At 43.9% G+C, this 21,811-nt stretch overlaps 1 protein-coding gene across 3 annotated transcripts in view; it reads left to right on the top strand.

Moving 5' to 3' along the window:
- Positions 1 to 21,811, top strand: part of LOC120023564 (ribosomal protein S6 kinase alpha-1) — a 139,746-nt gene that overhangs the window by 92,284 nt on the left and 25,651 nt on the right. The window contains exons 1-7 of one of the 3 annotated variants that reach the window (XM_038967594.1): positions 4,253 to 4,461; positions 8,497 to 8,613; positions 13,400 to 13,481; positions 18,039 to 18,119; positions 18,347 to 18,426; positions 20,017 to 20,123; positions 21,091 to 21,128. In XM_038967594.1, the coding sequence (XP_038823522.1) occupies positions 4,267 to 4,461; positions 8,497 to 8,613; positions 13,400 to 13,481; positions 18,039 to 18,119; positions 18,347 to 18,426; positions 20,017 to 20,123; positions 21,091 to 21,128 (700 nt within the window). In that variant the 5' untranslated portion in view covers positions 4,253 to 4,266. Of the gene's footprint in view, positions 1 to 4,252; positions 4,462 to 8,496; positions 8,614 to 13,399; positions 13,482 to 17,635; positions 17,726 to 18,038; positions 18,120 to 18,346; positions 18,427 to 20,016; positions 20,124 to 21,090; positions 21,129 to 21,811 lie in introns of those variants that run through there. The other 2 variants (XM_038967596.1, XM_038967597.1) reach the window with 2 other exon arrangements.

The raw sequence follows: 21,811 nt of genomic DNA, 5'->3' as shown, positions 1-21,811 counted from the left end.
GTGATAAGCAGTACTTTTATTGTTTTATTCAGTGTTACAGCATTCAACCCACATATTGCATAGTGCATTTAATGTCAAGAAAATAATCGAAAACTGTGATATCCTTTTTTTATAATCTAACCGGACCGACCTTAAAAAGCACAAATCGTGGGGTGGCGCACAATTGGCCCAGCGTCGTCCGGGTTAGGGGAGGGTTTGGCCGGCATGGATGTTTTTGACCCATCTCGCGCTAGCAATGCACGCTGACACGGTCGCTAGGTGTACGGTGTTTCCTCCGACACATTGGTGCAGCTGGCTTCCGGGTTAAGCGGGCATTGTGTCAAGAAGCAGTGCGGCTCGGCTGGGTTGTGTTTCGGAGGACACATGGCTCTCGACCTTCGCCTCTCCCGAGTCTGTATGGGAGTTGCAGCAATGGGACAAGACTGTAACTACCAATTGGATACCACTTTTTATTTTAAAGCGCTATTCGCTCAGCACTTTTAACTTACAAAAAAAGTGGGTGATATCTTGCTTCTCCTGCAGATATTCAGTGTTTCCGCCCTGGCTGAACTTGTGGGGCTGACTTTATTATCTCAATTATTTTGTACAGGGAACAGACAAAAACTCTGAGTAAAGATCATAGAGTGCCAATAAATGGCACTGAGTTCTAAGATACAATTATGTGGTAAAGGTCCTCAATCAGTTAGTACATGTCTGTTGTCCCTGCCTGCTGCTTAGCAACACAGCACAGCAACAGTGACTCTAAAGAATCCATCCCTTCCTCTTTTTCACCATGGCTTTCTCAAGTCGAGGCCGGTATGGTCCAACACGATGTAGGAAGAAGTGTCTGCAGAGCTCTGCAGTGCTATTTGATAAGTGGTTTGTGGCTACTTTTATACGTGTGTGTGCATGCGTGCTTATTACATGGTATGTGTTTGTCTCTTTCTGGTCATGACTGAGTTTAGTTTGCTGTGGCTTCCATAGGAAGTCACTTTGTTTCCTCCTCAGATTATCTGCAATAAATCAGTCTTCTACCGGGGTGACATGCTCTTTGCATTTCCCCATTTTACATGTGTGTGTGTGTAAGATTAGCTTATTGCCCCATTCTGAGTGTCTCACAGTACGTGTCGAAGTCCTAGACAGTGTGACATGGGAAACTCCGGTTGACAAGATGTGGAGGCACATATTTCGCACCAAACAGGGTTTTCGTGTGCCCCTGGCAAGTATCACACCGTGTGTGTGTGTGTATTGCTTGGCTGTGTGTATTGCTTGGCTGTGTGTATTGCTTGGCTGTGCGTATTGCTTGGCTGTGTGTATTGCTTGGCTGTGTGTGTGTGGTGTATTTTAGGAGCTAAAAAGGGGGTTTCAGTGACCTGAGAGGTAGGCGTAGGAAACGCATCTGGCAGTAGCCTCTGACCTTGACCGAACGACGTATTCTTCCTGACTGTCACAGTGGAAAGGCAAAGGCCAGAGTACAGTCATAAATAGACTCTCCTAGAACCTCTGACTTCAAATAAGTTGACATTTTGTTATTCATCACTTGTGTCTGAGACTTTCTAGAATACATGAACATGATGACTGAGGAACTATAAATGCTATCATTGTCGCTAAATGTTTTAGTAGTTATACCATTCTAGAGTCACTGGTTTGATATCTTGTTTTTTGGGGGTGAGGTACCCAGCACCACTTTGAGCCGATTTGTCTTGTCTCTGGGGAATTTTACTCGTTCCATCTCTCAACAAAGAACTTGAATTACTTCTAGTCAGCACAGTGTGCAAAAGCCTATTGAGTGTTCTGTCAGGTGAAATGAACTAATTTACAACTTGGCTTAGGAAATGGGTTGTAGCCTTCTCGGGAAGAGCAAGAGACTGTGAAACAATTGTCTATATTCGCTGTTGGCTTTGTGTGTATGTATCTATTTTGTGTGTGTTAACGGAGAAAGTGGGTGGACAGGACGCACACTCACTGCCCCTCCACTGTGTCCATGTGTGTGTCACTTATTTATAGAGCCCACAACTCCTAGCCTAAAATAATGCCTTTATTGGTGGCTAACCCAATGTCATGTGGTAACATCATACAAAAACATATCTTGTTTTTCTCCTTCCATCGCCTCGACAACCAACCTTTGCTGTAAACGCTGCATGTGACGAGTCCTATATGGGTCACGTCAATTCCGAGCCCAACCCGACCCACCCGCATAGAACTGTTTCGAGAGCCGATCCGTAACACGACAAATAACATCAATTTATTTCATGTTTTTTATGACTCCAGAGTAGTAGGCTATTATTCTCCTCCCTGTTAATTTGTCTGCATGTCTTTTCAACATTTGGATAGAAGGAAACTATTCCGTGAATTAAGGGTGATATGGCTATCTTATTAACACAATGAGATGCGGCACATTGAAAGCCTATAGCCGACCAAATAAAACAAGACCTTTACATTCAGTATTGTTTAGATAATCAAATAGTTTACTTGAAACTTTTCAATTAAACTATTCCAAGAGTCGCATATAGGCTGCAAAAAATGTATTTATTTAGTAGGCTCTACTCAAACGTTTACCAGTCACCTGTTTAAAATTGATATGGCCTGCCTTTGGTCTAAATGAACGAAAGCCTGAATTAACATAGTAACGAACCGTTCCACTCGCCAGCCGATTTCTTTGCGGGTCAACTGTGCGGAACCACGGATATCTGACCCGATGCAACACTCTGTGACATACAAACCTGAAATCCTTTTCCCTGTGACACCTTCCAATCAGGACCGGTCCCGTATTACCTGGGTAGAGAAGGACTTTGCCAATTTTAATGCCAAGGTAAGATTATTCCTCATTCATTGGCTTTAGCTCACTGCCAAGTCAGTACACTCTATTCCTCTATTGCTTTGCTGGGCTAAATCAATACTGTCAACAATGCTAGCATTTTCCGCGACTAAATTACTGTCCGTCTGACTCAAATGACCGGAGAGCTATTGCATTTCGCTCGGTAGTCCATCCGCCTCGGTGTGGCTGTCTGAGAAGAGAATGTATTTCTTTAGAAGATTTGGCACCTTGCTCGCATCTTGGCTCTAGAAATGCACTCTTCAACATCAGTTTAAAATCCCTGTGGATTTTCTAAGGCTATCATCACATAGCTGTGTGTACTTGATAGCTACCAACACAAATGGCTAGCTAGAACAAAGTGTTAAGATAAAAAATGAACTAAAAAGATTTCAAAGCAATACAAATAAAAGTTGTCCCGTAGGCATCTACAGAGGGAGCTAAGAGCTGTGTTGTCGGTCATTTCCCAGCAGCATCAGTAAAACGGCAGATACCTCAAGCTTTATTGACTCTCCATTTAAAGTGTCTCTTAGTCCAGGACTAGGCTCTGTGTGTGGGGAAACCTGCCCAAAATGAGTTGTCTTTATCACCTCGCGAGCTGATTTATTACTGTTATGAAGACAGTTGATCTGCATTACAGTAGCAGTGAAACACTAAGATGTCTTGATCGGGTTATAGTATCTAATATGCAGTCTTAGGAGCCTGCAAAAGAAAGTGACTTAGCAAGTAGATGGAGACTGAGTGAAAGTGTTCTGTGAAGCTAAGAGGAAGTGTGTATTGACTCATATAGACACACAGTGACAGTGTGTTTTGTAGGGATGTGGAAGGCCCTCTTCTCACACAAAGACAGGGGTAGAGACGAGGATGGCAGGAAAGAGGCTGTAAGGGATGCCTGTCATCAGGCTGTAAAAGTGTCCCGGTCTCCGCTCTCTCACTTTTTTCCCCCTGTCTCTCTTGCTGTCTGGGTCATGGTGTTGGCAGTTAGGGAGGCGACACCTCGTCACTCTACCCGCTCTGTGACCATAGCCAAAGGGAAACGGGGGCAGAGCGGCGCATGATGGGACGGGAGGGGCCGCTGACCTGTCAGTTCCAGCAGGAAGGAGGAGATTTATCATCTGTGACATCGACTTCAGAGAGGAGGGCTGAGGATGAACTGTCTCTCTCTCGCTCTCTCTCTCTCTCATTCACACACTAGTTGTGTGGTTTCTGCATACAGGTCTCAGAGCAGACTCTTTGTTCCTTCCTGCCTCTCTCTCGCTCTCTCTCTCTCTCTGTGTTCAGCAGTAGTCAGAGCTCTGTGCTTTCAGAGGACAGGACACACAGAACTAACAGAGTTTGCTTACATACAGAGAGTACAACTTTCACCCCATCTTACATTGCAGTCTACCAGTCTGGTATGAGAGTGGGGACTCTGTCCAGAGGTAGGGAGGTTGGGACTGGGATGGGGTCTAGGCTGGCAAGGCGATGTTGAGATGGAAAAGGACAGGAGGAAGTTTAAAGTGAGCCGCTTGCTGACCCTCTACCTCTTCAGGAAGCACCATAACAAGGCTTTGGCCAGCATCAGCGCACCACAGACACAGATTGGCCATGGCACCTCTACAGAGAAAGAGACAGGCTATGAGACAGACGCCTTCCATGCAGACAGTCTCAACAGGACCCAGTGGAAGGTAATGTGGTCTTCACACTGGGGAGAATGGTCATGCAATTAAGTGAATTTTCGACTTAAGATGAAGGCTTCGCCCCATACAGAATTAGATCTTCGCTTATTGTCATATGATTGTGTGTGGACTATGGCGCAGGAAATGTGCAAAAGGTGTGTGTGTTAGTCAGGATGTGTTGTCAGTGTTTCTTCTATATTAATTTAGCAGCGGCGGGGTGGTGCTTTTTTTTTTACAAAATAATTTTTGGGATGGTGAATGACAAACAATATAAAGTATGTAGAAAGGTTAATGGAGCTACTCAGCATAAAAAGTAAATGTCTTCTCACTGTCAACTGCGTTTATTTTCAGCAAACTTAACATGTGTAAATATTTGTATGAACATAAGATTCAACAACTGAGACATAAACTGAACAAGTTCCACAAACATGTGACTAACATAAATTGAATAATGTGACCCTGAACAAAGGGGGGGGGGGTCAAAAGTAACAGTCAGTATCTGGTGTGGCCACCAGTTGCATTAAGTACTGCAGTGCATCTCCTCCTCATGGACTGTACCAGATTTGCCAGTTCTTGCTGTGAGATGTTACCCCACTCTTCCACCAAGGCACCTGCAAGTTCCCGGACATTTCTGGGGGGAATGGCCCTAGCCCTCACCCTCCGATCCAACAGGTCCCAGACGTGCTCAATGGGATTGAGATCCGGGCTCTTCGCTGGCCATGGCAGAACACTGACATTCCTGTCTTGCAGGAAATCACGCACAGAACGAGCAGTATGTCTGGTGGTCATGTCAGGATGAGCCTGCAGGAAGGGTACCACATGAGGGAGGAGGATGTCTTCCCTGTAACGCACAGCGTTGAGAATGCCTGCAATGACAACAAGCTCAGTCTGATGATGCTGAGACACACCGCCCTAGACCATAACGGACCCTCCACCTCCAAATCAATCCCGCTCCAGAGTACTGGAGTTCTTGCCAGTCCTGTCTGGTCCAGCGACGGTGGGTTTGTGCCCATAGGCGACATTGTTGCCGGTGATGTCTGGTGAGGACCTGCCTTACAACAGGCCTACAAGCCCTCAGTCCAGCCTCTCTCAGCCTATTGCGGACAGTCTGAGCACTGATGGGAGGGATTGTGCGTTCCTGGTGTAACTCGGGGAGTTGTTGTTGCCATCCTGTACCTGTCCCGCAGGTGTGATGTTCGGATGTACCGATCCTGTACAGGTGTTACACGTGGTCTGCCACTGCGAGGACGATCAGCTGTCCGTTTTATCTCCCTGTCTGGCTGTCTTAGGCGTCTCACAGTACGGACATTGCCATTTATTGCCCTGGCCACATCTGCAGTCCTCATGCCTCCTTGCAGCATGCCTAAAGCACATTTACGCAGATGAGCAGGGACCCCGGGCATCTTTCTTTTGGTGAAGTTATTTGGATTATTACGAATTCTTTGAAAGACCGGGTCCTGAAAAAGGGACGTTTCTTTTTTTTGCTGAGTTTATGACGAAATGTGTAGAATTGCAGGAAATTAGCTTTAAAGTAACTGCCCAGTGAAAATCTCACTTTTAAATGTTAATTGCGGGTGTTTATCATTGTTACCTTCACAGGTGTTCATTGTTACCTTCACAGGTGTTCGCCATGCTAACTGCTTCACAGTATGTTTGGTTATTTGCAACCTAAACAAAGATAAATATTGATAGTAGGAAAATGGAACAATATTAACGTATGGTACATTATTTTATATTTATTGCAATAAACCATGCTAGCGTTATGAGACGTTATATACAGTGGGTTTGTGAGGGTTTTTACTTTAAAGAGATTAACTTGACACAAGTTAGGCCTCCCGAGTGGCACAGCAGTCTATTGCAGTGCTAGAGGTGTCACTATAGACCCTGGTTCGTTCCCAGGCTGTCTCACAACCGGCCGTGTACGGGAGTCCTATTTGGCGGCGCACAATTGGCCCAGCGTCGTCCGGGTTAGGGGAGGGTTTGGCAGGGGGTGTAAGCCATCATTGTAAATAAGTATTTGTTCTTAAATGACTTGCCTCGTTAAATAAAGGTTACATGAAAAAATAGGTGTTATTGTTGTCAGTTTAAGTGGTTTAGCAGTGTTTGGTCAGAAGTGTTAGCAGTGGTGGAAATATTTAACCAATTGTCATAGTTCAGGTATCTTTACCTCAACAGAAAATGACTCAAGTAAAAGTGAGTCACCCAGTAAAATACTACTTGAGTAAAAGTCTAAAAGTATTTGGTTTTAAATATACTTAAGTATCAAAAGTAAATGTAATTGCTAAAATATATACTTAAGTATCAAAAGTACACATCTCTTCAAATTCCTTTATATAAAGCAAACCAGGTGGCACCATTTTTTTTTTTTTTTTAAATGTATGGATAGCCAGAGGCATGCTCCAACAGACATAATTTACAAAGCATGTGTTTAGTGAGTTTGCCAGATCAGAGGCAGTGGGGATGACCAGGGATGTTTTCTTGACGAGTGTGTGAATTAGACAATTTTCCTTTCCTGCTAAGCATTCAAAATGTAACGAGTACTTTTGGGTGTCAGGGAAAATGTATGGAGTAAAAAGTACAGAATTGTATTTAGGAATGTAGTGAAGTAAAAGTTGTCAAACATATAAATCGTAAAGTACAGATACCCCAAAAAACAACTTAAGTACTGTCAAGTGTTTTTACTTAAGTACTTTACACCACTGAGTGTTAGTGTCTAGTGTTAGAGTTCCACCCTCAGTAGTAGGACTTCTGTCCACTCAAGGTGGTCTTGGTTGGTTCACTTCACATGGTTACTACCCTGCCATGCTTTAATTCTGCATACGGTCCCGTAAGGGGCCTGGGGTTGGTTAATTTTCTTGAGTAATGTCTAACTCTAAGCAAACGTGGGTATAAAGTACTGTATGAAGGCAATGTATTTGCTCAAGGACACAGACTGCAGATGCAGTTCAACAAAACAAAAGTTGGTCTGTGTGTACTCGGGTTGGGTGGTATCCAGATTCTCATACCGTTTCTGAACCATACTGGGGGTATACGGTATTAGCGGAAGTGCACACAAGGGGCACTAATGGGAAGAAAAAAAAGTCTCTGCTGTAACCAAGACACTTGATCTTGACTTCTATGTACTATATAAACGATATATCGCCCAAGCCTATTGTGTGAATGTTCCGTTGTAATTGCGGTACGATACAGCTATTTAAGATGTTTTGGGTAAGGTTGAAGTAGGCCTCAGCTCAAAAGCAGCCTCTTTGCTACAACGCTGGTGTTAAAATCTAACTATTTCAAGCTGTGGCTATGGTTACCATTCTCAATGTCATTGACAGTGCTATCAGTTTGTTTCCAGTGAGACTCATAACACAAACGTACATTGGGGTTGTGAACTTCCCGTGGTTAATTTTCACAGGGTTTTCTGTCTACTCTCGTTTCCTCTCTCCATCAGTCTGCGCCCAGATGTTTTCTTCAGTAGTTGAGAACGTTGAACTCGTCTTAGGATGAACCCTGCGTGTGTTACTGCTCTGTATCCTTCGAAGGATACACACTAGCATTGGATAGCACTGTTGCACCAAGCCATTTCCTCTCTCTCAACTACGCTCTCTCGCTTTCTACGCTCTCTTGGCTACACCTATTGTTTTCAACCCTCTTCCTCTTTTCGGTTGGCTTCTCTGTATCGTCGCTCGAATGTACACACACTTTAATCAGGACACACCCTTGTGTGAGAGAAGCGTGACCTCCCGGCAACTTTCTAAATATTCTTCATCTTTATGTGCTAAAACGTCTGCTAGTTTCCTCACTGGTCCATTTGGAGAGATCCAAGAGAGACCGCTTTGTACTAAAGGACAGGCGGCCCGATGTTCAAATCGGTGTATTCAACCTCAAAATACACAGTCACTTGAAAACACGCGCATTGTATCATGGTTAAGATCAGACGGGTTGAAATGTTTTCGCATTGTGTAGATTATAATCGAGCTCGGAAAGGTTCCCTCCGCCCACTATGCTGCGAGTATCATGGATAATGGACGTTCTCCCCCTCTGTCTCTCTCTCTCTAGGAGGATGACATCATCAAGGAGATTAACATCACCCACGTGGTCAAGGAAGGTTCGGAGAAGGCCGACGCTCGCCAGTTTGAGCTGCTCAAAGTGCTGGGCCAGGGCTCCTTCGGCAAGGTAAGACGTCACCCCTCTAAGGTAGCACATGGCCTTCGATCAAATACCCCCCCATGACAGATCTGAGACCTGGTTCACATTGCAATATACACATATACACAATATACACAAGTATACCTTTTGTTTTGAACGGTCATCTCATGTCTCGTGTTTTGAACGGAACAACTCATGTTGCTGATGACAGCACTTGACCGTTGAAAGCTTAGCACTACAGTCAAAATACTTAATAATTTGCCTCTAAATAAGCGTGGCAAAAAAAACGGTTTCCTAGGAAACAGTTTCCAAAATGCAGTGTTCAATCTCCCCAAAGTATTGCTTCTTATAGTGTTTGTGGACAGATCAAAAAAAGCGTATGCACCATAATTAAGAGGTTTTAAAGCCTGTAGGATGCAAGAATCCATTTACATTTTGTATGGTCATTGGTATGGTTTGAGATTGTTCAGGCGTGCTCTGGTGCCACTATGTTAGTAATCCACACCTGGATTAGCCTGAGACGCACACAAACATGTAACCGATGTGAAAAATGACTAGCTAGTTAGCGGTGCGTGCTAGTGGGGTTCAATCGGTGACGTCACTCGCTCGGAGACCTTGAAATGGTTGTTTCCCTTGCGGAGTTTTTGTGGCGCGATGGGTAACGATGCTTCTTGTGTGACAGTAGACGATGTGTTCAGAGGGTCTTTGGTTTGAGCCCAGGTTGGGGTAAGAAGAGGGACGGAAGCAACACTGTTAGACACAGACACACACACCTGTCATTCAGCTCACTGCTTCACCCACTCCTCTAGCATTGTGGCACAGGAGGTGGTCTAGATGAACTTTATTTAAACCACGTTAAACACATTATTGACAAATCCATTCAATGTTCATTGTAATTAGTTCAGTTAGTATGTACAGGACCAGTCAAAAGTTTGGACACACCTACTCATTCAAGGGTTTATCTTTATTTTTACTATTTTCTACATTATAGAATAATAGTGAAGACATCAAAACTATGAAATAACACATATGGATTCATGTAGTAACCAAAAAAGTGTTAAACGAATCAAAATGTATTTTATATTCTTCAAAGTACCCACCCTTGGCCTTGATAACAGCTTTGCACACTCTTGGCATTCTCTCAACCAACTTCACCTGGAATGCTTTTCCAACAGTCTTGAAGGAGTTCCCACATAAGCTGAGCACTTGTTGGCTGCTTTTCCTTCACTCTGCAGTCCAACTCATCCCAAACCATCTCAATTGGGGCGGCAGGTAGCGTAGTGGTTAGAGCGTTGGACTTGTAACTGGAAGGTCGAATCCCCCTAGCTGACAAAGTAAAAAATATGTCGTTTTGCCCCTGAACAAGGCAGTTAACCCATTGTTCCTAGGCCGTCATTGAAAATAAGAATTTGTTCTTAACCTCTAATTCCTCCCAATCCCGGATCCGGGAGCACCCCCACCAGTAAAAAAGCTGACTAGCATAGCCTAGCATAGCGTCACAAGTAAATACTAGCATCTAAATATCATTAAATCACAAGTCCAAGACACCAGATGAAAGATACACATCTTGTGAATCCAGCCATCATTTCTGATTTTTAAAATGTTTTACAGGGAAGACACTATGTAAATCTATTAGCTAACCACGTTAGCAAAAGACACCACTTTTTTTACTCCACCATTTTTTTCCTGCATAGGTAGCTATCACAAATTCGACCAAATGAAGATATAAATAGCCACTAACCAAGAAACAACTTCATCAGATGACAGTCTGATAACATATTTATTGTATAGCATATGTTTTGTTAGAAAAATGTGCATATTTCAGGTATAAATCATAGTTTACCATTGCAGCCACCATCACAACTCTCACCAAAGCGACTAGAATAACTACAGAGAGCAACGTGAATTACCTAAATACTCATCATAAAACATTTCTGAAAAATACACAGCGTACAGCAAATGAAAGACAAAGATCTTGTGAATCCAGCCAATATTTCAGATTTTTTAAAGTGTTTTACAGCGAAAACACAATATAGCATTATATTAGCTTACCACAATAGCAAACCACACAACAGCATTGATTCAAGCCAAAAATAGCGATAACGTATAACCCAGCAAAATATATTAATTTTTTCACTAACCTTCTCAAACTTCTTCAGATGACAGTCCTATAACATCATATTACACAATGCATATAGAGTTTGTTCGAAAATGTGCATATTTAGCGGCACAAATCGTGGTTATACAATGAGAAAAGTAGCCAAGCTGCCAACAAAATGTCGGGAGAAATCTTGGGAGATGCACCTATTCTAATCGATAACTAATCATAAACTTGACTAAAAAATACAGGTTGGACAGCAAATGAAAGATACATTAGTTCTTAATGCAATCGCTGTGTTACATTTTTAAAATTAACGTTACTACGACATACAGCGTGCGTTAAAGCGAGACCGCACGGAAATTAATGGCGGATTATGCATTTTACATTTTTCAACAGAACAACGAATTAACAGCATAAATAGTTCTTACTTTTTGATGTGCTTCCATCAGAATCTTGGGAAAGTTGTCCTTTGTCCAAAAGAATCGTTGCTCGGTTGTAGAATGTAGTCTTCAACGTTGCAATTAGCAGTAAACATTAGCCATGTGGGCCAGACATCCCCAACTCCCTAGAACGCAACACTAATAAATATCCGAAAATCGCAATATACTGACAAACTGATATAACTCGGTTTAAAATAACAACATTATGATGTCTTTAACAGCTATATCGAATAAAAACAGAGCCGGATATATCTAAGAGCTATAACCGGAACTTTCTAGTACGACATGCCAAGGTCCTTCTTGCGTCAGAGCGAAGTGAACAAATACCGGACCCTTCGTTCCCAAGCCATTTATAACCTCTCAGATCTGCCTAGAGACTCCATTTCAAATCTCACTATTCGCTGACATCCAGGGGAAGGCGTATGCAGTGCATCTCAACCAATAGAAGACAGGCAAATTAATAAACTGACCTGGGAACAGCTTGCAGAATTCTGCATTCTCACATCCACATAGGAAAAAGGCTCCAACTCGAGTTCTGTTTTACTCACAGATATAATTCAAACGGTTTTAGAAACTAGAGTGTTTTCTATCCAATAGTAATAATAATATGCATATTGTACGAGCAAGAATTGAGTACGAGGCAGTTTAATTTGGGAACGAAATTATTACAAAGTGCAAACAGCACTATTGAGAAGAATTAACTGACTTGCCTAGTTAAATAAAGGTAAAATAAATAAATTGGGTTGAGGTTGGGTGATTGTGGAGGCCAGGTCATCTGATGCAGCACTCCATCACTCTCCTTATTGGTCAAATAGCCCTTACACAGCCTGGAGGTGTGTTGGTTCATTGTCCTGTTGAAAAACAAATGATAGTCCCACTAATCGCACACCAGATGGGATGGCGTATCGCTGCAGAATGCTGTGGTAGCCATGCTGGTTAAGTGTGCCTTGAATTCTAAATAAATCACAGACAGTGTCACCAGCAAAGCACCATCACACCACCTCCTCCATGCTTCACGGTGGGAACCACACATGAGAAGATCATCTGTTCACCAACTCTGTGTCATACAAAGACATGGCTGTTGGAACCAAAAATCTCAAATTTGGACTTATCAGACCAAAGGACAGATTTCCACCGGTCTAATGTCCATTACTCATGTTTCTTGGCCCAAGCAAGTTTCTTCTTCTTATTGGTGTCCTTTAGTAGTGGTTTCTTTGCAGCAATTTGACCATGAAGGCCTGATTCACGCAGTCTCCTCTGAACAGTTGATGTTGAGATGTGTCTGTTACTTGAACTCTGTAGCATTTATTTGGGCTGAAATTTCTGCGCCTGGTAACTCTAATCAACTTATCCTCTGCAGCAGAGGTAACTCTAGGTCTTCCTTTCCTGTGGTGGTCCTCATGGGAACCAGTTTCATCATAGCGCTTGATGGTTTTTGCGACTGCACTTGAAGAAACTTTCAAAGTTCTTAATTTCCCTCATTGACTGACCTTCATGTCTTAAAGTAACAATGGACTGTCGTTTCTCTTTGCTTATTTGAGCTGTTCTTACCATAATAGGGCCATCTTCTGTATACCACCCTACCATGTCACAATACAACTGATTGGCTCAAACGCATTAAAAAGGAATAGAAATTCCACAAAATAACTTTTAACAAGGCACACCTGTTAATTTAAATGTATCGCATGTGTCTACCTCATGAAGCTGGTTGAGAGAATGCCAAGAGTGTGCAAAGCTGTCAAGGCAAAGGATGGCAACTTTGAAGAATCTCAAATATAAAATATATTTTGATTTGTTTAACACTTTTTTTGGTTACTACATGATTCCATATGTGTTATTTCTTAGTTTTGACGTCTTCACTATTATTCTACAATGTAGAAAACAGTCAAAATAAAGAAAAACCCTTGAATGAGTAGGTGTCCAAACTTTTGACTGGTACTGTATAATAGATGTTTACCTAGCAGTTTATGGAACATTGTCTATCATTTTATGGTATTTGCATGTCATTTGCAGTTCAAGAAAATCCCCATGGAAAATCAAAGACCAAAGTATTTTGTTTATTGAGAAGGAGTTCTACCAATGAACATTCCCCTTGTCAGTCCCATAGGTTTGTAGCCTAATGCACTGGATTGACCATAGAAATACCTATATATACATTCAATATGGCTGCCGGTCCCTCCGGGACAGAGCATAGACTTGAGTTGGAATGTCCCTTCTAGTTCTTCATTTTCTATGGGATTGAGAGTTGGATGTTGTCTTGTGTTGCCTGCAGGTTTTCTTGGTGCGGAAGGTAACGCCTCCCGACAACAACGAGCTGTACGCCATGAAGGTCCTGAGAAAGGCCACCCTCAAAGGTACACACACACGTTTGTTTTTACTATCCTTGATTCCCATTAAAAATCCTGTTTTCCCTAACCCCTAAAGCTAACCCTTAACCCCAAACCCCTAAACCTAACCCTAAAATTGCTGTTTTCCTTGTGGGGACCGGTAAAATGTCCCCACCACTTCGAATGTTCTTTTTATTTTACTATCCTTGTGAGGACTTCTGGTTAGAATGGCGTCGGAGGAGATGGCTGATGTTTTATGGGCTCCTAACCAATTGTGCTATTGTGTTTTTTTTGCGTTATTTGTAACTTATTTTGTACATAATGTTTCTGCCACTGTCTCTTATGACCGAAAGGAGCTTCTGGATATCAGAACAGCGATTTAATAACCTCGTACTGGACGAAGATTTTTTCTTTAACGTGTCGGACGCAAAGGATTTACTTCACACACCGGATAAGGCCCAAATCCCTGTCATTCGCATGAAGAAGACAGAGATATAGGGGACGTAGGTCGGGGTGCCTTGTAAGGAACCGACGGCAAGTGGGTAATCCGTCTCTACCATCCGTCCTATTAGCCAACGTGATTGGATAATAAACTGGATGAGCTCCGTTCAAGACTGTCCTACCAACAGGACATTAATAACTGTAATATCTTGTGTTTCACCAAGTCGTGGCTGAACGACGACATGGATAAAATACAGCTGGTGGGGTTTTTCCATACATCGGCAAGATAGAACAGCTGCCTCCGGTAAGACAATGGGTGGCGGTCTGTGTCTATTTGTCAATAACAGCTGGTGCACGAAATCAAATATTAAGTAAGTCTCGCCTGAGGTAGAGTATCTCATAAAATAATAATTTAACCTTTATTTATAGGCAAGTCAGTTAAGAACAAATTCTTATTTACAATGACGGTCTACCGGGAAACAGTGGGCAGAACGACATATTTTTACCTCGTCAGCTCAGGGATTCGATTCCGCAACCTTTCGGTTACTGGCACAATGCTCTAACCACTAGGCTTCCTGCCGCCCCAAAGTAGATGTCAGAAGTGGGATTTAACAAGAAAGTTTTCGGAGCTGTCTATTTACCACCACAAACCGATACTGGCACTAAGACTGCACTCAACGAGCTGTATAAGGCCATTAGCAAACAAGAAAAATGCTCATTCAGAGGCGACACTCCTAGTGGCCGGGAACTTTAATGCAGGGAAACTGAAATCCATTTTACCTCATTTCTACCTGCATGTTACATGTGCAACCAGAGGGGGAAAAAAACTCTAGACCACCTTTAATACACCCACAGAGACGCGTACAAAGCTCTCCCTCGCCATCTATTTGGCAAATCTGACAATAACTCTATGTTCCTGATTCCTGCTTACAAGCAAAAACTAAAGCAGGAAGTAGCAGTGATTCGCTCAAGTCTGTAATACCAACATGTTTCAAGCAGACGACCATAGTCCCTGTGCCCAAAGAACACCAAGAAAACCTGCCTAAATGACTACCGACCCGTGCAGTCATATCTATAGCCATGAAGTGCATTGAAAGGCTGGTCATGGCTCACATCAACACCATTATCCCAGAAACCCTAGACCCACTCCAATTTGCATACCGCCCCAACAGATCCACAGATAATGCTATCTCTATTGCACTCCACACTGCCCTTTCCCAGGAACACCTATGTGAGAATGATTTTCATTGAATACAGCTCAGCGTTCAACACCATAGTGCCCTCAAAGCTCATCACTATGCTAAGGACCCTGGGATTAAAACAGCTCCCTCTGCAACTGGATACTGGACTTCCTGACGGGCCACCCCCAGGTGGTAAGGGTAGGTAACAACACATCTGCCACGCTGATCCTCAACACAGCGGCCCCTCAGGGATGTGTGCTCAGTCCCCTCGTACTCCGTTCACTCATGACTGCACGACTCCAACACAGAGGTGGAAAAAGTACTCAATTTTCATACTTGAGTACAAGTAAAGATACCTTAGTTAGACTTAGATGGAACAATTTCCTTTTTTATTACTTTTTTTGACAGCCATGGGCACACTCCAACACTCAGACATCATTTACAAAATAAGCATTTATGTTTAGTGAGTCCACCAGATCAGAGGCAGTAGGGATGACCCGGGACGTTCTCTTGATATGTGTGTGAATTTGACCTTTTTCCTGTACTGCTAAGCATTTAAATTGTAACTAGTACTTTTGGGTGTCAGGGGAAAATGTCTGGAGTAAAAAGTACATAATTTTCTTTAGGAATGTAGTGAAGTTAAAGTAGTAAAAAATATAAAAGTAAAGTACAGATACCCCAAAAAACGACTTAAGTAGTACTTTAAAGTATTTTTACTTAAGTACTTTACACCACTGCTCCAACGCCATCATTAAGTTTGCCGATGACACAACAGTGGTAGGCCTGATCACCGACAGTGATGAGACAGCCTATAGGGAGGAGGTCAGAGACCTGACCGTGTGGTGCAAGGACAACAACCTCTCCCTCAACGTGATCAAGACAAAGGAGATGATTGTGGACTACAGGAAAAGGAGGACCGAGCACGCCCCCATTCTCATCCACAGGGCTGTAGTGGAGGAGTTTGAGAGCTTCAAGTTCCTTGGTGTCCACATCAACAAACGAACATGGTCCAAGCACAACAAGACAGTCGTGAAGAGGGCACAACAAAAACTATTCCCCCTCAGGAGAGTGAAAAGATTTGGCATGGGTCCTCAGATTCTCAAAAGGTTCTACAGCTGCACCATCATCGAGAGCATCCTGACTGGTTGCATCACTGCCTGCTATGGCAACTGCTCGGCCTCCGACCGTAAGGCACTACTGAAGGTAGTGCGTGCGGCCCAGTACGTCACTGGGGCCAAGCTTCCTGCCATCCAGGACCTCTATACCAGGCAGTGTCAGAGGAAGGCCCTACAAATTGTCAGACTCCAGCCACCCTAGTCATAGACTGTTCTCTCTGCTTCCGCACGGCAAGCGGTACCGGAGCGCTTCTAAACAAGAGCCTTCTAAACATCATCTACCGCCAAGCCATAAGACTCCTGAACAGCTAATCAAATGGCTACCCAGACTATTTGCATTACCCACCCCACCCCCCCCTCTTTTACGCTGCTGCTACTCTGTTATCTATGCATAGTCACTGTAATAACTCTACATGTACACATTACCTCAATTATCTCGACTAACCGGTCATACTTTAGCCCAATTTGGTAAAATACCAAGTCTATAAGGGCTGAGGGAAGCTGAGGGTTGGGATGTGGAATTGGAGACAAGTGGAAGTGGAGTTGCTGGGCGAGGGACAGAATGACGATTAAAGTAAAACAAATTGGGTCAACCTTTTTTTAAATTATTTGTAAGGTCTGCACATTGACTGTACCGGTACCCCCTGTATATAGCCTCGCTATTGTAATTTTAGTGCTGCTCTTGAATTATTTGTTACTATTATTATTATTATTATTATTATTATTATTTATTTTTTTCTTAACTGCCTTGTTGGTTAAGGGCATGTAAGTAAGCATTTGACATGTACAGTACCAGTCAAAAGTTTGGACACCTACTCATTCCAGGGTTTTCTATATTTTTACTATTTCCTACATTGTAGATTAATAGTGAAGACATCAAAACTTTGAAATAACACACACAGAATCATGTAGTAACCAAAAGTGTTTGACAAATCAAAATGTATTTCATATTTTAGATTCTTCAAAGTAGCCACCCTTTGCCTTGATGACAGTTTTTATTTTGTTTTTATTTATTTTTTCTTCCTTTTTTCCCTTCAGTTTATTTTAGTAAATACTTTCTTTACACTTATTTTTCTCAACTGCGTTGTTGGTTAAGGGCTCTGTATGTAAACATTTCACCTGTTGTATTTGACGCACGTGACTTAACATTTGATTTGTTTTTTCTCCTATCACGGGAAACGACACAGGCTACACATTCACGGGATTGAAAACATGTTGTGAACTCACTGAGGCCTCCCACATCAAACGGACCCTGCTTTGGCGCAAACACGAGTGGTTGTGTTCTTAGCGAGGGCTCGTTCTCACCTCTTTCATTTGCAGACGTGTCGTTTTGCACTTGCTACTCCACGTGTCCGTTTGCTTTACACTTTGCCCCCACTGTTTGTTTTGATCTTGTTTCAAGGCTTTGAGAGTGAGAAGAAATCAACCATTTTTCAGTTGGTGTGTAGCTGTTGTGTGCTGTGGTCTGCTGCTGTGGGATCTACTCTACACTAGACGTCAACACCCTGACAGTTTCATAGATTAGCGTTCCAATGTAATTGTGTGGTGAAAATTGGTCAAACTTTGGTTTCACATGGCACTCGACAAAGGATATTTTCATTATTTCTGTTTGTTAGATGAATTGATTGAACCATTTTATGGCCTTCAGACAAGCATTGATTATTTGGTGTTTTGTATTGAATATATCCCATTAAAATACCAATGGTGGCCTGTTGGCGTTGATTCAGGTCATGTCTCAGCCTTAGGCCCCCGGTTCCAAACCCATCTGTTACTGAGCCAAGGCTATAGTAAGGTTTTGAGCTAACCTCATGACAGCGCTGACACGGTGTGCCCCTCACCTCCCACAGTGAGAGACCGGGTGAGGACCAAGATGGAGAGAGACATCCTGGCAGATGTCAACCACCCCTTTGTGGTCAAACTCCACTATGGTGAGTAACAACCAGAGATAGGTTCAAAAAGTGAAGTATATGAGAAAGAAAAGCAGGTCTGGTGATAACGCCATGACACCCTACAGCTATTAACATCGCTCGGTGTCAGCGCTCATCAAGGGCAGTCATTTCATTGAAGGGTAACAACTTTGGGTGTTCTAGGTTTGTCAGAAAAATGGATTTTTAGCACTACTCCTAACCACATGTTTGTGTGTGTGTGCATCCAGCATTTCAGACGGAGGGAAAGCTCTATCTGATCCTGGACTTTCTGAGAGGAGGCGATCTCTTCACCAGGCTGTCGAAAGAGGTGTGTTCTTAGTCTTATTCCTGATGGACATTTTATGTCTCGTTCTCTCTAATCATAATCCTGTCTGGACTCATATACGTTTTTTTTCTCTCTCGCTCTCTCTCCTCTGTCTCTCTCGCTCTCTCTCCTCTCTCTCTCGCTCTCTCTCCTCTCTCTCTCGCTCTCTCTCCTCTGTCTCTCTCTCTCCTCTGTCTCTCTCTCTCCTCTGTCTCTCTCGCTCTCTCTCCTCTGTCTCTCTCGCTCTCTCTCCTCTGTCTCTCTCGCTCTCTCTCCTCTGTCTCTCTCGCTCTCTCTCCTCTGTCTCTCTCCTCTGTCTCTCTCCTCTGTCTCTCTCGCTCTCTCTCCTCTGTCTCTCTCGCTCTCTCTCCTCTGTCTCTCTCGCTCTCTCTCCTCTGTCTCTCTCGCTCTCTCTCCTCTGTCTCTCTCGCTCTCTCTCCTCTGTCTCTCTCTCTCCTCTGTCTATCTCTCTCCTCTGTCTATCTCTCCTCTGTCTATCTCTCCTCTGTCTATCTCTCCTCTGTCTATCTCTCCTCTGTCTATCTCTCCTCTGTCTATCTCTCCTCTGTCTATCTCTCCTCTGTCTCTCTCTCCTCTGTCTCTCTCTCCTCTGTCTCTCTCTCCTCTGTCTCTCTCTCCTCTGTCTCTCTCTCCTCTGTCTCTCTCTCCTCTGTCTCTCTCTCCTCTGTCTCTCTCGCTCTCTCTCCTCTGTCTCTCTCGCTCTCTCTCCTCTGTCTCTCTCGCTCTCTCTCCTCTGTCTCTCTCGCTCTCTCTCCTCTGTCTCTCTCGCTCTCTCTCCTCTGTCTCTCTCGCTCTCTCTCCTCTGTCTCTCTCGCTCTCTCTCCTCTGTCTCTCTCGCTCTCTCTCCTCTGTCTCTCTCGCTCTCTCTCCTCTGTCTCTCTCGCTCTCTCTCCTCTGTCTCTCTCGCTCCCTCTCCTCTGTCTCTCTCGCTCCCTCTCCTCTGTCTCTCTCGCTCCCTCTCCTCTGTCTCTCTCGCTCCCTCTCCTCTGTCTCTCTCGCTCCCTCTCCTCTGTCTCTCTCGCTCCCTCTCCTCTGTCTCTCTCGCTCCCTCTCCTCTGTCTCTCTCGCTCCCTCTCCTCTGTCTCTCTCGCTCCCTCTCCTCTGTCTCTCTCGCTCCCTCTCCTCTGTCTCTCTCGCTCCCTCTCCTCTGTCTCTCTCGCTCCCTCTCCTCTGTCGCTCCCCCTCTCTCCTCTGTCGCGCTCCCTCTCTCCTCTGTCGCGCTCCCTCTCTCCTCTGTCGCGCTCCCTCTCTCCTCTGTCGCGCTCCCTCTCTCCTCTGTCGCGCTCCCTCTCTCCTCTGTCGCGCTCCCTCTCTCCTCTGTCGCGCTCCCTCTCTCCTCTGTCGCGCTCCCTCTCTCCTCTGTCGCGCTCCCTCTCTCCTCTGTCGCGCTCCCTCTCTCCTCTGTCGCGCTCCCTCTCTCCTCTGTCGCGCTCCCTCTCTCCTCTGTCGCGCTCCCTCTCTCCTCTGTCGCGCTCCCTCTCTGTCGCGCTCCCTCTCTCCTCTGTCGCGCTCTCTCTCTCCTCTGTCGCGCTCTCTCCCTCTCTCTCTGTCTGTGTGTTGTATCGTTTCCAGGTGATGTTCACAGAGGAGGATGTGAAGTTCTACCTAGCAGAGTTGGCCCTGGGCCTGGACCACCTGCATGGCCTGGGCATCATCTACAGAGACCTCAAACCTGAGAAGTAGGTGGAGCCTCAGCGAAGGGCAGCTAGTCCTGGCTAGCTTAGCGTAGCAGCATCACACATCCTAGCATTGCCTTCCTAATATAATAATAAATGCCATTTAGCAGACGATTTTTATCCAAAGCGACTTAACCATATGTGTGCAAACTGAGCATATATTTTACGTATGGGTAGACCCAGTATCATTGTGATGAAAGTGCCATGCTCTACCAACTGAGCTAGAGAGGACGACTTCCTGAGACCTGGGGTGTATTCACTAGGAACCAAACGGAAGCAAATAGAACTAATTCAATTTGTCCAGTAGAAACTCTTGTTTTCATAGCAAAACACAACCGATTGCAACTGTTTGGACTAAAGATTACGCCCCTTATATGCTATGCTATTGTAGCCCCGACCCACAAATGTCTGGGTTTTGGAGTTCTTTTCTATAATGAGAGGGAAATTGCGATGCAGAGTGCATCTCTGTTGTCTCTTATAGACGTCGCTATATCCATTTATATAGAAACCAGGAAATGTCACTGCAGTGTAATTTAGCCCCATAGTGATAACATGAATGAACCCCCATCAGAACTGAGAGGACTGAATGCACAACAAGAGCGATCATCACATCTGGTCTTGAGCAATGGGATCTTAACATGACATATGAGAGGATGAGAAAGCTAGTATGCACAGACAGATTAGACACGTTTTATCTCTTGTGGCATATACAATTCTGATACACTGTGAATTCACTGAGAGGGGACATGTTGCTTTGGCCAGCACATTAAAAAAATATTGTGAAGATGTGCTACTAAATGCTTTTTGTTTTGTCTACAGAGTGTTTTTTGAACTCTAAGTATTCTAGACTCTTAATGCCAGGTTATTTGTACCAGTCTGTGGTTGTGACAAAAACATTCTGTCTACCTCTATCCCAATATGATAGTCCTACACACCTCACACTAACACCTCTTCTCATTATATTTTCTAGCATTCTACTGGACGAAGAAGGCCATATCAAACTCACAGGTACCCCCCCCCCCCCCCCACACACACACACACACACACACACACTTCCCACCTCCTGTTGACCTTCCTCCATTAGTCAGTGAGTCGCCAAAGCCTTATCTGTCCACGTGTAGATAACTTCTCCGTGTGTGAGCCTATATATCATTACCTAGAGGTTAATTATGTTTCTCCTGCATCTTATCAACCCAATAATCGCTCTCTCCTCTGTCGGCTGTTTACCTTTTGGGAGTTCACGCACGTACACAAGCATCAACGGTGACCTTGAATATATGTCACGGTGCGATGTATTAACTTCACACGGGGAATATGAATTATGAGGCCTTTGAATACCCGCACGAGTCATGGAGGTATCAGGAAGTGTTACAGAAAGTTTCCCCTGATAATGGCCCGATATAATCCCCCACTATATAGGGAATAGGGTGCCATTGCGGACGCACCCTGGGCCCTAGTTGTAGGCTATAGACTAGTTATAGGTCAGGTCATATGGTCAGGAACAACTCCTGGCCATATCCATAAAGCATAGTGCAAATCATGTACTCTATTCCTGTACAGGTGTAGGATCCTAATTTGATCATCCTGCACAACAGGAAACGCACACTTGTAGTGTATTGAAGGTTTCTAAAGTTAGCGATTTCCACTTTAAAATTTGACTTGATTTACTCCAAATTAAAATGTATCGTCCC

This window comes from Salvelinus namaycush, chromosome 28 (genome assembly GCF_016432855.1).
Source record: "Salvelinus namaycush isolate Seneca chromosome 28, SaNama_1.0, whole genome shotgun sequence".
NCBI classification, from domain to species: Eukaryota; Metazoa; Chordata; class Actinopteri; order Salmoniformes; family Salmonidae; genus Salvelinus; species Salvelinus namaycush.
Note: the sequence above shows the minus strand (reverse complement) of the source record. Positions and strands in the feature narration are given on the sequence as shown.